The 19,791-nt window shown below is 43.6% G+C and overlaps 2 protein-coding genes across 8 annotated transcripts in view; both read right to left on the bottom strand.

The window, feature by feature from the left end:
* Positions 1-11,055, bottom strand: part of gapvd1 (GTPase activating protein and VPS9 domains 1) — a 29,906-nt gene extending 18,851 nt beyond the window's left edge. For 4 of the 6 annotated variants that reach the window (XM_061768705.1, XM_061768707.1, XM_061768709.1 and 1 more), the window contains exons 1-7: positions 10,888-11,047; positions 3,350-3,568; positions 2,944-3,211; positions 2,279-2,851; positions 2,068-2,151; positions 1,854-1,988; positions 510-702 (exon numbers count right to left, since the gene is read on the bottom strand). In XM_061768705.1, the coding sequence (XP_061624689.1) occupies positions 510-702; positions 1,854-1,988; positions 2,068-2,151; positions 2,279-2,851; positions 2,944-3,211; positions 3,350-3,534 (1,438 nt within the window). In that variant the 5' untranslated portion in view covers positions 3,535-3,568; positions 10,888-11,047. Of the gene's footprint in view, positions 1-509; positions 703-1,853; positions 1,989-2,067; positions 2,152-2,278; positions 2,852-2,943; positions 3,212-3,349; positions 3,569-6,379; positions 6,717-10,887 lie in introns of all 6 variants that reach the window. The other 2 variants (XM_061768706.1, XM_061768711.1) reach the window with 2 other exon arrangements.
* A 1,189-nt stretch (positions 11,056-12,244) lies between these two features.
* Positions 12,245-19,791, bottom strand: unm_hu7912 (un-named hu7912). Of its 2 annotated transcripts, XM_061768704.1 has the most exons (3): positions 19,578-19,791; positions 19,268-19,375; positions 12,245-16,327 (listed from the first exon to the last, which is right to left on the bottom strand). In XM_061768704.1, exon 3 carries the CDS (start codon positions 16,276-16,278, stop codon positions 13,075-13,077), a length of 3,204 nt encoding a protein of 1,067 aa, XP_061624688.1. In that variant the 5' UTR covers positions 16,279-16,327; positions 19,268-19,375; positions 19,578-19,791; the 3' UTR covers positions 12,245-13,074. The 2 variants fall into 2 exon arrangements, with proteins under 2 accessions (XP_061624688.1, XP_061624687.1); XM_061768703.1 differs by lacking the exons at positions 19,268-19,375; positions 19,578-19,791 and adding an exon at positions 17,580-19,240.

Below are 19,791 nucleotides of genomic sequence, written 5' to 3'. Positions count from 1 at the left end.
CACTTCAATTCAGAAGTAATTTGAGTATGAAGTCTTTGTGTATTACCATCATATTTCATAAGCAAGTGGTCCATTTCTAATTAAGAAGGCGTTGCAGGTTAGGGTTCTAATCATTTGTCTTGAAAATACTAATGAAGGTAGTTGAGGCATCTTCTCCACCCATTCCAATTAAAGTTGAGTTCATTTATATTTAGTAATTTAATTGGTTGTCATTTCTGTAATTGAGCCCCAATCCAGACCAAGCTAATTATCTTTATAACAAGCTGAGAAGGAGCTCATTAACTCCCGATAAAAACACGGGCCTCTAACTAGCCATCACTGCCCAGCTTGTTTATTTTGCTCCTTCTTACAAACAGTATTTTAATTGGTCCTCTAGTTCTCATTTCAACATGTGAGCGCAAAACGTCCCACACATCTGCACATCCAGAATTGACAAGTGCTTGCATCATATTCAGCATACTAATAAATTAATTAGAAAAGACAGAGTATCAGGCGGAGGAGGCCAGTACCTATGGGGAGTCTGTTCTTCTTATTAGCAGGAGTGCTAGCAGGGGAGAGCTGGGGGGTGTTGGAAGGAGTGAGTTCCAGACTGTTGCTCTTCCCCGTTTGTGATTGGGGCACATTAGCCAACAGGGTTTCCAAGGCCATGTGCTCCTCCTCACGTAGGTGGTCTCCAGCCATGACACTGCGCACAAAGTCCACCTAATGCATGAAGACAATTACATTCTAATTTAGATTTTCACCCTCTGAACACGCAACCAAAATAAACATTTAGAAAATGAGCAGTTGCCATGCACATATGCAAAATGCTGAATAACAAAGGGCAATTTGGAGAACTACGAATATCTTATAGAGATACCATTCTACAACATTTTAAGCAACACATGCTAAAGTCTTCTGGAATTATAATGATGTGGTTATTATTTTACTTCCATGTGTGTGTTTGGCTATAGTAGGATTAGCCGAAAGAGTCCCAAGGAATGTGTGATTTTTATTTATTTATTTTTTTTAGTCTTGTTCTCAGAAAAAAAAAGAGTCGGCTTTTCCACAAAATCCAAAGCAAAGAATTGTTATGTCTTTGAATGTTAAAATATTTCTCTTCACCTGAACTAAAGCCAACCCAGGAGGAAACTAAATCATAGCAATTTCCAAATTGGCACAATTTCATCAGTTGGACAGATAACATGACGTTGGCCAGACGTGCATCTGACAGCCGCATAAAATGTGGTCTGATTTTCCACAGAACTCGTTTCAACTGCTCAAGAGTCAAGTGGTTGCATTTATACAATTTAAAATGTTATCATTTAAATATTTAGACTGGAAGAAATTTCACAATCTGACTTACAAATTACAGTATCACTCAAATAAAATAAACCCTATAAAAGGACTTTCCATTCCAAAAATGTTTATAAAGGCATAGAGCATTGCTTATTTTACACACTTCTGGTAATTTACTGAATGACAGCTCTAACCCAATTCAGGAGGTCCAACACATGATGCTTTGAGGTTACAGTGTGCAATGAACTAGTTTGTAAGATGACGTCACAAGGCACAAGAAGGCACACTCGGTTACTGTCGTGCTAACTGGTTTTTTCTTTGATTGTTTTATATTTATGGCCTTTTGGTGTTTTTCATACAGATACTCAATTGCAATTATAACTTTACTACTAATATGGTTAGGCTCAGTTCAGTTATCTTAGGTCAGGTTAGGAATAGACTGACGCATTCCGATTTGTGTTCAAATTCGGATTAGGTTGCCATTGTAGGAACGGAATTTCATCGTAAACCAAGGAGCCCCTGTAATTTTAACCATATAGTTTGAGATTTTATAGTAGCAGCAAAAAAAGTGTTACCAATGCTATCAGCTGATGATGCGTAACATAGACTGCAGTCCTGCTGAGGCCTTCAAGAAGGTTCATTGAGGACATAGGTGGCGTTTCAACTGCTCTTCCACCGATCACCACATCCAGAAAAGCTGCGACACAACTCTGAAAAAATATGCACAGAAGTATTATTTTAAGACACAATGTGTTGCTGTTTCAATAAAAAATGTAATGTGATTCTTACTTTATCAAATTTGGACAAACAGCTTTTCCGTCTAGGGTCTGCATCGTCATCAGCCATCGCCAACTGCTGCAAAAGCTGGCCAACCTTTTTTTTTTTTCCAAAGAAAAATTAAAAAAGAAAATAAAAAAGAATAGCATGCAATATACAGTATGCAGTACATATCAAACAGGCTTGTGAAAATGTAAAAATGTTTCTTCCCATTGCCACTTACCTGCATTAAATTGAAGCGAGCCACTTCATTAATGGGGGCATCTGAGATGATTCCATATTGTTCCGGGTTAACAATTGCTGGACAGATGAAGCACGTCAGCAGAAGGTCGGTACACATAGTGCGCACCTCTCCCACCTCAAGACCTTCCACACATGACAACGTCTTGTACATCTGCGACACAATCCATCGCAGGCTATGGGGAAAGCAGTAGGTGTTCTGCTTCAAATAACCAATAAACTTGTTGACCAGCGCAACTAACTTTGCTTCATTGGTCTCAACAGCTGACTGTACTCTTTGCTTGTAGCCCTCAGAGCCCTTCTCTCCAAAGCGCTCCTGCTGGACTGGAGTCAGGCGCTCAGTCACTTTGCCTGGGTCTGTCTCCAGGTGGTCCTCGTCTTCCACCAACAACTGCATGATGGGTTCGTGGAGGGTGGCAGTGAGGAAGAGTTTGGCTGAGTACAGGCCCTCGGAGAACAGCTTGAAAAGGATGCTGAAGGCACATGTGCCTCGTCGCAGAAGCCGCCGAGGGTTGTCACTCTCCTTTAGCTCGAACTCTACTAGGTAGCGCAACACCTACGAGTAGTCAAGAGGGAAGGCAGAAAATTGCATTTTAGCTTTGTGTTTCCCTAAACTGGTCGTTAAACGAGTGGGCAAGTAGGCCAAACCTGTAACAAGTAGCTCTCGTCCTCCTGCATGATGCAATTGCCATAAAGTGAGGTGAAGACAGTGTGGATGACCCCCTGAGTGTGCTCCTGGTTCAGCTTCTCCCCTGCCACGAGGCACGACGCCACAAGCCTTGGGTTCTCCCTCAACCGGGCCAGGAACTCACCATAGACAGTCTCATGGAAGCCCAGAGTCTTGTAGCCATCGACAAACTGCGTGTCTTCAAGCATTTTGGCATGTTGGCAGCATTCAGCTGGAGAGGCTTCCACACTACCATATCGAGAAAAAGACAATAGACTTCATGTTATTATCCATCTTCTCGTCTCACTCCCAGAAGAAGTCAAACATCAGTCAACAGTTTGTCGTGTTACTACAAACAAGTCACAAGATTCTAAAGGGTCACCTGACCTGGTGAGAATGAGCCGATCGAGGTTGATCCGCTGTTGCTTGGCAATCCAGGCGGCCCGGTATAGCCTCTCGGCTGTCTTCAGGACATCACTGTTGAGTCTCTGGATCAGCTGCTTCTCCGATGCCACGTAAAGCCGCTCCTGCTTCAGGTGATGGGCCAGAGTATGGATGTCTGGCTTTACCATCTTCACAAGCTCTCACAGACTTTGAGGCAAAGAGCTAAAGAACAAAGAGAGAGGAAACACTATACATACAATTCCAAGAACAATTCAAACAAAGCTGTTACTAGCAAAGTGACGAGTCCCTGCCATCTTTGTGGAATTTGCTAAAAAAAAAAAAAAAAGAAAAACATGCAACGAGCACTTCAAATGCCTCAAAAATCCTCCAGAACAAATAAATTGACAAAAAAACGATTGATTACTAACTGCCCAAATTGCTCTACTCACAAAAAAAAAAAAAAAATCCATTTGAGCTATTTAAATTGAGATTTCAGGGCAAGAGACACCGTTTGAATTTTGAGGTGTTGACTTAACGTGGAGAACCGTAGGCTCAACGAGCTATTGGTGGATATTTTTAACTGAAACTTGTCAGCCAATCAGAAGGTGTACCCCGAGTCGCAGACAAAACTAAACAGTTGGAGATATTTTGAGCATTCATCAAGTTGGACTATTTGACTCTAATTTGAAAGTTTTATTTTTTATTTTGTTTTTTTTTTTTTAAACTGATTTTCTGTACGCGATATCACAAACCATAAGAAAGTTCCCTTAAAAGGAAACATTTTCCCCACATAAAAAAGCAACTTCTCCAAAAGCCATCATCCAATTTTCAAACTTATTTTTGTGTTGTACTCAGGTTGACATTGCCATTCCAAGCACACTTACCATTTTGACAAAGGGACATTTTGGGGAAATTTTGTCATGTTGCTCCTCTTACCACAAAAGAAAACGTCTTGTGGTAATAAGGTGGTACTTGGTGTAACGGTTTGTGAACCACTGCTCTATTCTACTCTATTGTCTCTTCTATTCTTGCTTCTTACATGTTCTTGCCACTTTCAGCCATCCATTACAATACTGCTTGTCCTCATTAGGGTCACGGGAGAGCTGGAGCCTGTTCCAATTTAATGTGGGTGAGAGACTGGGTACACCCTGGACTAGTTGCCAGGACCCGCAGAATAGCCGTGAACATGCAAATTTGACAAAGGCAGGCCCGAGACTAGATTTGAACCCAGAACCTCGCAACTGTGAGGCAAACGCGCTCACCACTACCATCTTGTTGACACCTGTTACCTTGATTCTGAATAAGAATTGTATATTTTGATGTTTTTTTTTGTTTTTTTTTTAACAACTCGTGTCAAAAACAAAGTGCAAGAACGTTTTTCACAACCATCTGACATTACAACACAGTAAATATGCTAATAGTTCTCCCTTTTCAAACTACAGAGAGCCAAGGCAAACAAACTAAGCACAAAAGCATGAAAATTGAATGATTACTTGGGGAATCCCCTGCACAATAGTCTCTCTCTTTGAGGGTGGTTAGGAACATAAACACAGTTCGGGCTCTGGGGATTGGAATGAGACAAGACTACCTCATAATGGGAATGGCTGCAAGGCAGAGAGACAATGCTTGCTAGCTAATTGACAACCACAGCATTAGAATTGATGTGCCTGACAAATTACATTGGTTTTGCAGATTTAAACACAATGAGGAGCCATACATGGACTTCCCTTGGAGGAAAAACGAGGGATACTGAGCTAACGTCGTGCTCGTAAGGAGCAGATTGCTGCGTGCAAATTTTTGCTAAAACATGAATCATCAAAATTTGGCTCTATACTCCCATGGGTCTTGGCCAACACACTTTCAATTTGGTTAAGAGAGATCTGTGTGCATTTTGCTTAAACTGTCTTAGAGCAAATGTTTTTTGCCATGCCATCATTCAAAAACAAGTCAGAATTGAATTAATAACAAGCAGGGAAGTACACTGCCAAGTGGGCCAAGTCAAAACAATCATAATCTGGATCAGCACCACATTGTACAATTTAAGGTCTTACAAATAAATGTCAAAAATATCTTGCTTTGCAAGATTAACCATTGTGGGGCGGAAAAAAAAAATCCTATGTTAGAATCTGAACAAGAATGTAATAACCTTTCCAATGCCTCACCCCTAAGAAGACGCTTTAGCAATTAGTTGATATAAAATATAATAATAATATAAACAATATAAAAAGAGTTCACAACCACAATTTAGTAAGTTACCAGATAAGCTAACGGATAGCCTAACTTCTATGCTATTTCTTTTTTGCTGCATTTTTCAGCCTTCTGGATGCCCTGTGGACCCATGTTGCCTCTCATAGGTCAGTCTTAAAACAAAGACAGACATCTGGTTTGGAGGAGGAAACTCACGAGTGTCAGCGGAAATATTGTTACGTGTGGGATGCGCTGTGTTGGTCATCCCGAATACACCGCACACTAGAAGAGCAGTAAGCACGCACAGGGCAATTTATTTCCTTGTCAAGTTGTCATATGTCGGGTCTCAAAACATCTTAAAATCGGTATCTGTGTGTCTCCCACTTTACATACATAAAAAAATGATTACTGGATTTTTTTTGTATTGCCAGGTAACTAACTAGCCGTGTCGGATGTTCGTGATGAACTTCCACATCAGCACTCATGAAGCAGCACATTCCTCACATATTTGGACGGAACTGAAAAACAACACAGTACGAAGTGCCTTGCTAGGAGGTGAAAAGGCATTTATCGAAAGGTCTCCTTTGCAAGCTCCAACGCGACCAGTATCAGCTGCACTGAAATGCCTGGTGGGCCACTCACACAAACCACAGAGGAACTATAAAGCAGAAGAGAAACTACACAAGTGGGTAACTCGAGACATCAAAGCTTCATGGTTAAGGCAGTAAAGTCCATAAATATTGGGACATGGACACACCTCTCAACTTTTTTGGCTCTCACCACAACGGATTTTGAAATGAAACCAACAAGCTTTAACTGCAGACTTTCAGCTTTAATTAAACTTACTTTTTTTAATGCTGGGTTGCAAATCCTCTGCAGTCAATTGCAGCCTGAAGTGTGGAACGCAGGGACGTCACCAGATGCTGGATTTCATCACTGGTGATGCTCTGCTAGGCCTCTACCGCAACTGTCTTCAGTTCCTGCTTGTTCCATTTTCCCTTCAGTTTTGTCTCCAGCAAGTGAAATGCGTGCTCATTTGCCTTCAGGTCAGGTGACTGACTTGGCCATTGAATAACATTCCACTTCTTTGCCTTAAAAAAACTCTTCAGTTGCTTTTGCAGTATCCTTTGGGTCATTTTCCATCTGCACTGAAGCGTCGTCCGTGGAGTGCAGAAGCAATTGGCTGAACAGGAGTTGGAAATATTGCCCGAAACACTTCAGAATTCATCCTGCTGGTTTGTCGGCAGTCACATCATCAATAAATACGAGGGAACCAGTTCCGCTGGCAGCCATACATGCCCACCTGGCCATGGAACAGTTGAGCAGCCAATTGTCTCATTACGTATGGTCCCTTAAAAACTCAGAGGCATATATACAAACTAGACTTTACACCGATTTCATCAGCCTGATCTGTATCGGCCGATAATTAGCAATTCATGCTAATCGGCTTAAATGTCATAATTCGCCGATCCGATCAATGACTCCGCAAAAGACATTTACTCCGCGTCGCCATCTTGCACAGTACATTTGAATCCAAAAGCTAGTTTATTTTTAGCCTTTACACCGATTTTATCGGGCTGATCGGTATCGGCCGATATTTAGCATTTTATGCTGATCGGCTTTAATGTCATAATTTGCCGATCCGATCAATGACTCCGCAAAACACATTTACTCCGCGTCGCCATCATGCACAGTATATTTGAATCCAAAAGCTAGTTTATTTTTAGCCTTGTCGAGCGTCTTTTGACGTAGTACTGTAAATATCTGATGGCCAATGAAGTCATTTAAAAAACAAAACATCGGCGGTGTGGAACAGACAACACGTCTAAGACAGACAACACGTAATGCCCGGATCGGACTATAAGACAAATTTGCTCTTTCACTATGCACTATTTTTTGCACTATGCCAGACTACTGCAATAAAATCTTGTATTCCGATACCACCGCATCCCGTTTTTTACGATCACTGGTGTCTTCATCTTGTGAAATGCGACCGGATACACTCGTTACCGTGGCGACGACAACAAGAGTGGATCGCGCCTACTGTATTATGAAGACAAAATGGGGAAAAACGTGTGTTAGTGGTCACCGGTGTTCAGGACAGGAGAGGACGTTGGTTTAAGGCTTGCTTGAGGTATGTTCACGTATACGTGCTACAGGACTGCATCTTTTTATACAATTGTCAAAAAAAAATAAACAATTGTACCGGCATTACCAGATAACTAGCAACCCTTTATTGCTCAGTGACTTGTTTTTCTCAATATCTTTATGTCTCAAACGTCTCTGTCAATTGACTGCCTGTTGTCTCCAACTACCGGAGACAAATTCCTTGTGTGGGCTTTGGACATACTTGGCAAATAAAGATGATTCTGATTCTGATCAGGCTCGGGCCTAGAGAAGCCGGCAGCGTTTGCACGTGTTGTTGATAAATGGCTTTTGCTTTGCATAGTAGAGTTTCAAGTAGCAGTTACGGATTTAGCGCCGAACTGTATTTACGGACATTGGTTTTCTGAAGTGTTCCTGAGCCCACGTGGTGATATCCTTTACACATTGATGTCAGTTTTTGATGCCGTGCCGCCTGAGGGATCGAAGGTCACGGGCATTCAAAGTTGGTTTTCGGCCTTGCCGCTTCCATGCAGTGATTTCTCCAAATTCTCTGAACCTTTTGATGATATTATAAATTCCTGGCAATTGTACGTTGAAGAAGATTCTCCTTAAACTGTTGGACTATTTTCTCACGCATTTGTTCACAAGGAGGTGAACCTCGCCCCATCTTTGCTTGTGAACGACTGAGCAATTCAGGGAAGCTCCATTTATACCCAATCATGGCACCCACCTGTTCCCAATTAGCCTGTTCACCTGTGGGATGTTCCAAACAGGTGTTTGATTCCTCAACTTTCTCAGTCTTTTTTGCCACCTGTCCCAGCTTTTTGGGAAAGTGTTGCAGCCATAAAATTCTAAGTCAATGATTATTTGCTAAAAACAATCAAGTTTATCAATTTGAACATTAAATATATTGTCTTTGTAGTGTATTCCATTAAATACAGGTTGAACATGATTTGCAAATCATTGTATTCTGTTTTTATTCTGTTTAACACAACGTCCCAACTTCATTGGAATTGGGTTGGAAACACACACACACACACAAGCACACAAAGTAGCCAAGTCAATACTCAAACATCCTCTTCCCACTTCCCTTTCAGATAATTCCTTACACTGCCTGTAAGCAAACTACGTAAGCAGCATCTGTGGCTCTTCTTATGACTACGTCTGAAAAATGAACACTTTCTGAGCTGAACAAAATATTTCTGGACCACTTTTTGAAGCTCAATTAAAGCAATAAGACGAATAATACATGACAAACTGGTAAGATTATTTGAGGACAGTTGGAAAGGTAAAGAAGAGCATCCCGCAACCAAATTGGAACGATAAGCATACTGTATGATAGCTTGTGCACAATTTTAGCACCTCATAAAAAGAGGAGAAAATCACAACCTGCTGCATCTTGTGAAGCAGCAAAATGGGAGCAGAAGGGCTGAAGCAAAGCTCTTTCAGCTGGGATCATGCACAGTTTGTGGGTCGCTGAGTGATGTCCACCATGCGTTCATGCAAGGGGAATAGAGGTCTTTCTTGCTCGGTGACAAAAGAAGGACAGTGCCATTTTATTCCCAATTAAACCAAGAGGTGCAGTATATATAATTCCCAAATTATATCAAGGGTGTCAAAATAACTGAGCTACACGCTAACCATGTTTGGCACGACTCTGTTGGTGGACAAATGGTATAGGCACAAAATGGTACAAAAATGTAGGGGTGGCGCGTGGGGCACAAGAACGGAATGGGCAAGTCCAAACATTTTTTAATCCTGTTGATGACTACTGGTTGCATAGTAGTTCGCAAAGATGACTTTCAGGGGCTCGACACCCAATCAATGACTGACTGGTGATCAGTCATCATATCAGTTATTTTCCATCTTTTACACCAAGTCAGGTGACATAGGCTCCAGTCCCCATCCCAGCAACCCTGAGCAGGAGAAGTGATGGATGGATGGATGGATGGATGACAGATGGACGGATGGAATACAAAGAGAAGACATTTTCAAGACGTTTGTCTAGTTTAGAATTGATGCACAGTTTTGAAATCCTGCCTCCACACCCTTGCAAGTATGAGCATGGTCGGTGCTGTCAAGATGAAGTAAACTGGACCACAATCTGATGTGATTGGAGAGGTGCTCAACCATAAATAAGCCACAATGGCAGTAACTTGTCAGTTGGCAAGAGCACAACGCGTGGGAGGAAAGCAAACAAACCAGAAGGTCTGAGCTTCGAAATCTTTGATGTTTAGGAGTTTAGTAATAAATGTGCAAATGTGTTATTTTTCAAACATAATTTGCGGGGAAAAAAGTAGCTATTACTGTATACCGTATGGTACATCAGCATGACTCAAACTGCTTGATAACCTAAAACTTGATTTTCGAGTCAATTGAAGCATCATGTGCACTTGTATTGGATTTCTTTCCAGGGGTTCCTGACCTTATTTGAACCAGAACCTAAACATCTTGAAAAAATATATATGTACCAGTCACTTCAAGAATAGAAAGATCTGACTGACTGTCAGGGTATCTTTACAAAGACACCACAATATCCTTTTACAAGCATTAGATCAGAACTACTACTTAAATGCTTGGATCCTAAATGATTATTTGCATTGCAGAACTACATTACTGCAAAAATAAATCTGTTACATTTAATCGTCTCCCCGTCAGTCAAAACCGAACATTATCAATGAAAAGGTGGGTATTTTGATATGGCTTTCATGGGATTGTGCAAGTCTACCTAATGTGGCTGGTAAAAGTCACATATTAAAGCACAAATTAAAAAAATATATATACTACGAAACAACATTTGACTTTACTCTTGCAAAGTACGCCTGCGTCCACATGCTTCACCGGAGAAATGGATTTCGGCACATTTAACACCAATTAACGTTTCAAATCACTTATGTGAGTGCAATGAAGTTACTGCGTTGACGCACTCGTCCCATAGCTTGAAAGCTCACCAACCGGGCATATTCAATTCGAACAGTGTCAAAGCATAGTTCAACATAACAGCAAGAAAGCTATGGGGGGACGTCGACAGAAGCGAAAGATATGAGGGTGAGCCCGTCAAGGTGCTCCGACGTTCACCAAGTTAGGATGCTAACCTCGGCTACTAGTCAAGTGCGGAAAGCTAACGAGGAGCTAACGTCACTGGGCTACGTTAGCTTAGCTTTAGCTTTAGCTTAGCTTGCAAGCTACTCACTACACTGAGCGATATGAGCGCAGCAAAAAGATGCACCGTCAATCGGGCAACTTACCGAACGTAAATGCTACGTGTTGTTGAATCACAGTGCCACCAAACCCGGCGGATCATGAGACTGTTCAAGGGAGAGAAAATGTTGGTGTGCGGCTAGCCGCCTAGCTGGGACTGCGTTGTGCAGGAGCTCGGCGAACTGGGCTGTCATTGGCTGTCATCGCGAGGAGACGCGAGCAGCGCGCATGCGCGATCCTCGCGCAATGGGACAGTCCATAGAACACACACACACAAGGCAAAATCGATGTTTTGACGTTTACGTCATGACTCATATTTCATTTTTCTCTACAAATAATTATGTTACTCTCGAAGAACAGTTTAATACTGCGGCTTAACGTGTCCTGAAAACGATGATTACATTGGATATAAAATATGCAATAATCATCACCATTGTCGATAGCAACGTTCGTTCCAAATGTAGCCTGTTGTGAGCAACAATGAACTGCTCCTGAACTATTTCCGCAACAGTAGCTATTTATTGAACTCATTCTATTGTTATTATTATTTACGTCATTTATTCGTACAGCTATCCTAAATGGACTCATCAGTGGGATTCTAAATAATTGGCTGTATAAATGTAGCCTCATGTTACGCTACATTCGCTGTTTTCAGACGCAGCCCTGCATTTTGCGGCATACTGAGTACCAAGCTGTAATACACGCATTTGTCCGCTAGATGGGAGACTGACAAAGAAAACAACGCGAACCTTGGAAGTGCGCAACAAATGACAGCCCCAAATTTGAGCTGCAGCTGATTGGGCGAGTCATTTGAAATGCCTCAAAATGTTGCTCATTTGAAAATCGCTCATCGACTTCGATGAACATCATACAATATACTTATTTTGACTTCATTTGATAGGATTCCAGTAAGTCATGTTCTTTACTAACATTTTCCCCAAAAACTGTTGTTCACTTTGAGGGAAATAATAAACAGTCTCTGATTTTAATGCTTGAATAATCCAACATACACAAAAAGGACCAACATAGATCTATAAAGAATCAAACTGCGTCTATGTAAAATAACGCAAACCCCTGAAGTCATTTGTTAAATTCCATTTATTATATATCTATATATAGGTTATAAACATCACAAAATATAAATTTTAAATCTTGCACAAAGATATAATCCAGTAAAAGAGCAATATAATTTTAGTCAGCAATGACAATGGAAGCATGCATATCATATCTAGGTTCAGTGTTGCAGATTTTTTAGGAACATTCCTATCACTTACAGTTGGGACAAAATGAGTATTCACAAAACATGGTTCAAAAGAACATTTCCATGACAATTGTGACCATTCTTTTATGATATATATATATATATATATATATATATATATATATATATATATATATATATAGTATTGTTACTCTTGTATTGCTTATTGTCTAAAAACACACTGCAGGATTAGTTTGTATTATTCAAGTGTACTCTTATTTATGAGTATCAAATGTAATTTATTTATAACATACCTGAATTAAAAATAAGATGCTTTGATTGAAATAAATCTATGCTTTAAGCCAGAAGAAAGATTGAAAATGTGCACTTTGCTTTATTTAAAATACGTCTTTTCGAGCGAAGGCCACTTTCAAACAAAGCACTTTATCCAAGCACGACTTGTGTCATCTTAAATTCATTCTTAGCTGGAAAACGAAAAGGCTGCCTTGATTGTACTTCATTTTCTATCAAACAGTAACTAAAAGACTGATATAAAAATAGCCACACAAACACAGTTTTCTAAATGAATATACTCTGACTACTAGTCACCAGTAGTAATATTCTCATTACAGGGTATAATGGAAATTTCAGATACAATCTAGTGGGACTTCTGGCCAATGAGACACGTGTGTGTCTCTTACGAGGACTGTGGAGGCCAGAAGATGTGCATATAGAAAACTAGAAATGTCGTGTGCTTGGTACAGCGTAGAGCAGAAAGGTTGCTTGTGTTGTGCCCAGTTTACATGCAGCCTATTAAGTTGTCGCACAGCAAGCAAATGAAAGCGTATGCGGTGTGCGCTGTTTGTGCATCGTAGGTCCACGTAGGTGCGCTAGAGGTCAGCGAGACAGGGAGGGAAATTGGCCGTATGCAAATTCTTTCACGTCAAACTTGAACTTTCCAAATTGCATGCATTTACAATATGTACATTTGGCGTACTTGACATTGTGATTATTCTTCCTACCCAATGCTGCTCTAAATGATATCGTCCAAGAGATGCGGGGTGTCCACCCAGTCTAATGTTCTGGGCTCCGACGCAGCCATGATCATGCACAAAAACTGTTTCCCCGTTCTCTTATCTATTGGGTAAATGGTTGTCGGAGTGAACCTTCTGTTGCTCTCCACAAACTCACACAGCTGGTTGTAGATTTTGGGGTACTCGTGTCGAAGGAAGACTCCCCTAATCCTGAGCTCCCGCTGAATGTTGACAAAGCACACCTCCCTGGCTTTTCTTCCCTCCTCGCCCTCCTGGTCAACGGCCGGCGTTCCCGGTGGCGGAGTAAGGATAAGCGTTTCCATTTCGCTATCCTTTTTCAGTAGCTTTTTTTCTGGGCTCGAAGAAGCCAGGGATACCTTTGCGAATTTTCGAACCGTTGGTGTTTGGACCCTCGGTGAGGGTCTATTAGGCACTAGTTCGCCAACAGCTACAGACACAGATACATTCAAGAGGAAACATTCACTGGGATCATACTCGTGACCCGCCTGCTGCAGTTCCTTGCAGTATTCACCCAAGTTGTCCCGAAAGCCATCCAGCTCTCTGAGAGACAGGTATGTGGGCGACATGACGAGGCTCTCAAGCCCGACTCGGAGAAAGTGATCAGCGGTCTCCGGATTGGCAAAACCCAGAAAGAGGACGCCTCTGCCTCTGGAGAGGTAACCGGCTTTAGCGATACGAGAGAAGGCTTTATGAATCTCGGAATTTTCTCTGCAGAACTTGATAGCGTGCCGACACACGCTGCTCACGCGGCCGTACAGACATGTTTCTTTGTGGCTCTCCCAGTCATCCCTGCGACAGTTTCGTGAGCAGTAAAAGGTGTAACAGCTATGACACGATTTGAAGTACAAGCATGCATTGAACATATTTTCCGAGCGCTTGCACCTCTTGTTGGCACACGCCATGGTTTCCTCTTCCTCCACGCTGTGGTCTGGAGAACATTCTTCTGCACTTCTTTGTAACGCATCGCACCCGCTATCGGGGTCTTTGATTGTGTCAGGGCTGGATTTAGAAGACGGGAGCTGTGTGTTCTGACATTCAAGATTTTCCATCTCAGAAGATCCCCTGACTTTTTCATCATCTTCAGTAATCAGTTGTTTAAGCTGATCCAGAAAGTCCCCGCTAGGCTTCCTGCTGGTCGGTGGTTTGTAATCGACCACTAAGTCAGCTAACAACTCATCAAGTTGCTCCAGACTCTGCTGAAGGGAGACGTTGTTACGTTTCCTTTCTTTGGTCATTTCTGCTGTGTTGAATGACTTCTTAACGTCAATCGCTCTCGCAGCAGATTTCTTTTCACTGTCCAAAGTATTCCAGTTGACAGCGTGCACGCCACGCCGCTCACGGCTGCCCGCACATATGTCATTGTCAGTTATGGTGATCTCAGGAGTCACAAACCAGTGGCCACTCTTGCTGTTCTTCCAGGGATTGCTTGGCCCTCGCTCTAAAGACGTCTCGGAGAGAGACAGGGCAGCGTAGCGCTTCGGTGAACTCGAAAGGTTAAGGATAACAGGTTGAGCGGAGACATTGGGAGACGCCCCGTGCCTAGCTTGGTAAAACAGATTCTCATAGCTCCTTCCACGAGGCACCGATTGCTCTCTGTCATTGTGGGGATAAAGAATATTGTCCCAAGACTTGGAGTGGTTTTTGGCCTCCGTCCTAAGTCGACTCGGCTCCGCGCTGTAGGTCGTATACCACGGGGGTATACCCGTGTCTGTCCGTACCCTTGGTGGGGTGAGCTGAGATGACTGGTTGGAATAAGCAGATATGCTCGAGTGATACCAGTCATCGGAAAAAGCCTGCGACATGCGAGGGCGTCGTCGCCCTTCCGTGTGGTACTGCCTTGATGGAAAGTAGCGCTCCTCCTGAGAGTTCGACGGCTTGTTACAATACACATTTGAGCAACTTTGGTGGTAGGGATTGAAACGGGGGTCATCCCCAAAGTAAGAGCTTGAGGGGGTTGGAGAAAAGCAGGAGCCTGCCTCACTTGTAGGGTACGGTGTACTGAATACAGAGTGTGAGGGCTCGCGGTTTGAGAAATTGTCCGTGCCATATGACCTGAGAGGAAGGGTATGTACCCATCGAGTCCTTGGATCATAATGACTCGTCATCGTACTTCCACGGCTGGCTAAACTGGACCTATCATTCTGAAAATATGCTCTTGAATAAGGATGAGCTGAATATCGAACTGGGTCCTCTGTGTAGAATAACTTTGTTGGGATGTTTGGGTTGGAGTAAGCTCTTTGTTCCTTATTGAGATACATTGCAGTTGGTGACGACATCCGGTACATGTCTAGATGCTGGTAGGAGACAGGAGACACGCTTGCGGCGTAGTGATGTCCTTGTCTAAAATCTCCATTGTAGCATTCGCTCGGAGTCGGCGTAGGTGAGGAAATCTGCCGTGGTACATACAAACCTCGACTGCTACTAGCCTGAGAGTATCTTTGCCAAGCGAGTCGTTCAGGCCGGAGACCGGGGACCTGCCGAGATGTGTGTCGGAGGACGGCGGCGTCCGGTTTAATGTCCACGCGGCACCTGACGTGAGGTGTTGCCGCTGTTCTTTCGGATTTACCCTCATCAAAACAATCAGACACATAGAGGGGAGAATGGGGTTGCAGCTTATTGGGGTGGACCTCGTTCCAAAAAGCCCGATTGGAGGAATATGCCTCCCTTTGCGTTTCAGAGGACCTCGACGTTTCGAGCGCATCCTTGTCTTTGTGGGCCTCCAGTGGAGACACAGAGATGGGCACAGGAGTCAGAGTGGATTTGATTCTGGGAGCACTTCTAGATCTTTTTCTATTTACAGAATCCGACCACGTGAGGTGGCTGCTTTTGTCTTGGATGGTGTGCGGTTGGATTTGCCTGGAGTTAAACAAATCCGGAGATGAGAAGCGGAGATATCCCGGCTGATCTTGTCCATTCCAGGTTAGATCTTTGCGTAAGGTCTGCTGTTCCGGCCGCTTAAAAGGACACTCCATCGGGGAAGACGCAGCCTGTGGGTCGTCCAGTGATTCAAGGAAGTCAAAGCTGCGGCAGTGTCTTTTGTTGATGATTTCTGCTTTATCAATCATCTTCGAGTCACATTGCAAAGAAGAGTGAGGAGAAACGACGTGTTCGGCGGTTAGATATAGAGGAAGGTCCCGGTACAGCGCTGATGTCAGGATATCAGGGGGATGTGTCCGGGTCATCTTAATGGGATTTCAACGCCTTCCATTCAGTGTGACGTTGCAAAACAACCTAAAGGGAGAAAAAGGTCAGTTGAGTCGAATGCTCCGAGACACAGAAATGGACTGACTATAAACAGTTCCATTGATGCTATATTGATACGAAATGTTGAAAGTGAATTGATATCCGCACACGTTTATGCACATCCAAGATTGTGAAGATTGAATTAGTGCTATTTCTCGGGTATATGAAAACAGAGCAAGAATTTTTTGGGGGGGGGGGGGGGTGTGCAATGCACGCTACATAGAATCTCTCGTTGGCCTTCACCCACGGGCGAACCCTGAGCTGCCATCTGTTCATCGCCACGAGAGAGAAGCGACCACGCCGACCGCTAAATATCACGTCTGCTCTCACTCAAACTGGGCACATGATGACACGCCCAAGAGCTCCAACTGTATATGCGAGATGTGAAAATATCCAATCGAGGACTTTAACGTTTGCAATGAATATTGTGGGGTCACGGTGCATTGAAACTATTTGTCGAAGGTCATTTCAAATGGGATCGGGTGGACCGGATGTTGAGTTGCAATGGAACGCAATTCATGAAGCATATCTCAAATAATTGACAGTCAAATCTTGACAAAGCGCCGCCCCCGGCACACTTCCGCAAATGCTTGCAGAATCTGTCGTCTCCGGGTTTGCACTGTTTAGTTGTTTTGTGTCTTTTTCGAGGGGGTTGCAAATGCCTAAACCTGACAAAATGCAAAGTTTTGTGTTTGTGTTTTTCATTGGCGGTCAAATAAAGCTCCACAATAGATACGCAACCCCCTTTCTTTGCTTCTTTCTTCTTTCTCAGCCCTCAAGTTTGAAAATCGCATGCCAGATTCTGTCTCCATAGCGACGGCACACAGCACGAGGGCCACGATCTCTTGACAAAATGGACTCTGAATCAGCAGATTGATACTTGCTCCACAGCCGGGACGTTTTGACATAGGCCGGGCTCTGATGCTGTCGGATGTTTTCTCTTCTCCTATTTTTTATTTTTTATTTTTATTTTTTTTTTGTGGACATTTGTCAAAGTTCGGAACGAGGTTCGCCATTCCGTAAAGCTCGCGAACACGAGCTCGGCGCAAAAAGTGTTTGCAGTGGAGTGCTCATTTTGGAGCTGCGGCGCCACGGGCCCGAATGACATCATTTGCGTAGAAAAAAGAAAGAAAAAAGGGGGGGGGGGGGACTACAAAAAAAAAAGAGAGAGAGAGAGAGAGCAGCACTTTTGGCGCACTTAGCAAAAAATAACACTCGGCGAGTGAAGGACGAAGCTTACCGTTTTCCCATGCACTCGAGCAGATGAAGACGAGGTGAGGATGAGGAGGAGGATGAGGATGATGAGGATGATGATGAGGATGATGAGGAGGCAGGCGGTGTGTGCTGCAGCCTCCAAGCGTCGATCTCCGCTCTCCGACGCTTCACATGTCTTGCTTCGCCCCGAGACGTCGAATGTGGAACAGCGCGTGCGTGGGCGTGTTTGTACGTGATGGAGGACGAGGAGGGCGACGTCAGATCACGACTGAGTCTGCGTCGAGAGGCGTGGTTGCGCGCGCGCGCGTGCGCGTTTGTGTGCGTGTGCGTGTGTGTGTGTGCGAATATAAGGATGGGGCTGGTCTCCAAGTGATGCACATGGTTCATGATTCACCGTTTCACGCAACATGGGCTACGTGTCACTGAAATGAATGAAGTGGCTTTTGCAGAACCTTTGAGCCTCAGTGCGTCATCGTATCAGTCCACGAATTTGGACAACGTCGGGTTTGCAATTTGCGGTGGTAGCAACTTGGGAAGGAATTAGTACGACTACTTCGTTACTGTGGACTAAAAAGGATTCAGGTCTCTTACTTGAGTATTTATTTCTCTGAAAACTTGTCACTTGTATTCCTGACATTTGAAAAGCCATTTCTGCACTTGCTATCGCTTACTTTGTCGAAACGGGCTTGCCGTGCTTAGGATTTCGATTGATTGAGTGTCTGCACTTCGACTTAAGTACAAAGTGTGAGCGCATGTTGCCGCCTGTGCCGATTTGTAGAGTTTGCGCAAAGCCGACATGAACGCCCGAGCGCAGTGATTCCCAACCACATCGGGAAATGATCCAAATGAACTCGATTCACCCCGAAAATAAGGATTTATTTGACGACAAATAATGTATCTTTGTTCATCTATCTAAGCCAATGACGTATAGTGACACGCAGGGGGGGAAAAAATGAAATGGCCGAAGGTGCAATTGAAACCGTTGCTATTCATACAACACAATCGCAGCTTTGTGTTCAAATGAACAGGCCCGAAGTATTTGAGTAAACTCGGACAAGATTATCGCTATTTCAGCGACTCAACTTTTTTTTAATTATTATTTTGTGGATTGTGATTTTTCTGTGTGTATTATACACCAGGTTTCGAGGCATGAATGGCGCACAAGGAAATTGTTTGCACGTCATCGCGCGACACAAGATGGCTCACTTACGGCCGTGCTCGCTGAGCTTCATTTGATTTGTTTCGTACTTATAGCCTGGAGGTGTTTTTCGTACGAATATTTAATTCGCGTACACAGACACAGAGCACAGGACCAATGACAAACCAAGACAAATGAATTCATAAAATATGTACCGAGGGAAAAACTACGAATAGGTGAGCAGGACGCGCGGAGGGAAGGAGCCGATCGGAGCTTGGCAGGCGGGAGAGACAGAAACGATCTGACCAAGCTAAATCAAAACGTGGAACAAGCTCAAAGCTCGGGAGAAGCCTGACATGAAGTCACGTAAGTTGCCTCATGGGTTACATTCATGTTGTGTGTGGGGGAGAGAAAGTGAGGTTTGCAATCAGAGGGACAAGCAGACCAAACATACTGTAGCATGTTTCAATCTTGGAAATGATTATATCCGTATACATATTCAATCCTCTGTCAGATTTATTGGCCATCTTTGTTTTGTTGAGGTTTCTTTGAAGCCCCGGTGGCATCAGTCTCACCTCACCACGGCGTCTGCATCCTCCTCCTCCTCCTCCTCCTCATCATGGACGGGTGGATGGATGGTGGGGACAGTTGGCTGCGAGCACCATCCCGCCCACGGCGTGCCACTGCCGCAGGAAATGTGCTTAGTGAAGCGCTCCCACGGCGGACACAAATCACAACAACAGATGAGCTGTGCTGATCAGCCGCACGAGGAGCGGGAATCAACGCTATACTTTTTACACAACAATACTGCAGACCCGCATTATAGCACGTGTACGACTGTACGCAGAAAATCACACGGATTATATATGAGCGCGAGTGACTCACCCTCATGCCGCGCTGTGCGCTGGCATCAGTTCATGTCAGCTGTTGGTTTGCAGGCATAAGTGTCTGTCAGCTGGCTGCTAGCAGGTGCCTCGGGCACCTAGAAGGCATTGTGGGTAGCAAATCAATAGCGCTCTCTTGATTACAAGTGCGCCCGTTGAAGGCGGCGCCACCGGGCCCATCAAATTACGAGCATTCATTGGGAACGCTGCTTCAC

Source organism: Phyllopteryx taeniolatus, chromosome 3 (genome assembly GCF_024500385.1).
Source record: "Phyllopteryx taeniolatus isolate TA_2022b chromosome 3, UOR_Ptae_1.2, whole genome shotgun sequence".
Lineage (NCBI taxonomy): Eukaryota > Metazoa > Chordata > Actinopteri > Syngnathiformes > Syngnathidae > Phyllopteryx > Phyllopteryx taeniolatus.
Note: the sequence above shows the minus strand (reverse complement) of the source record. Positions and strands in the feature narration are given on the sequence as shown.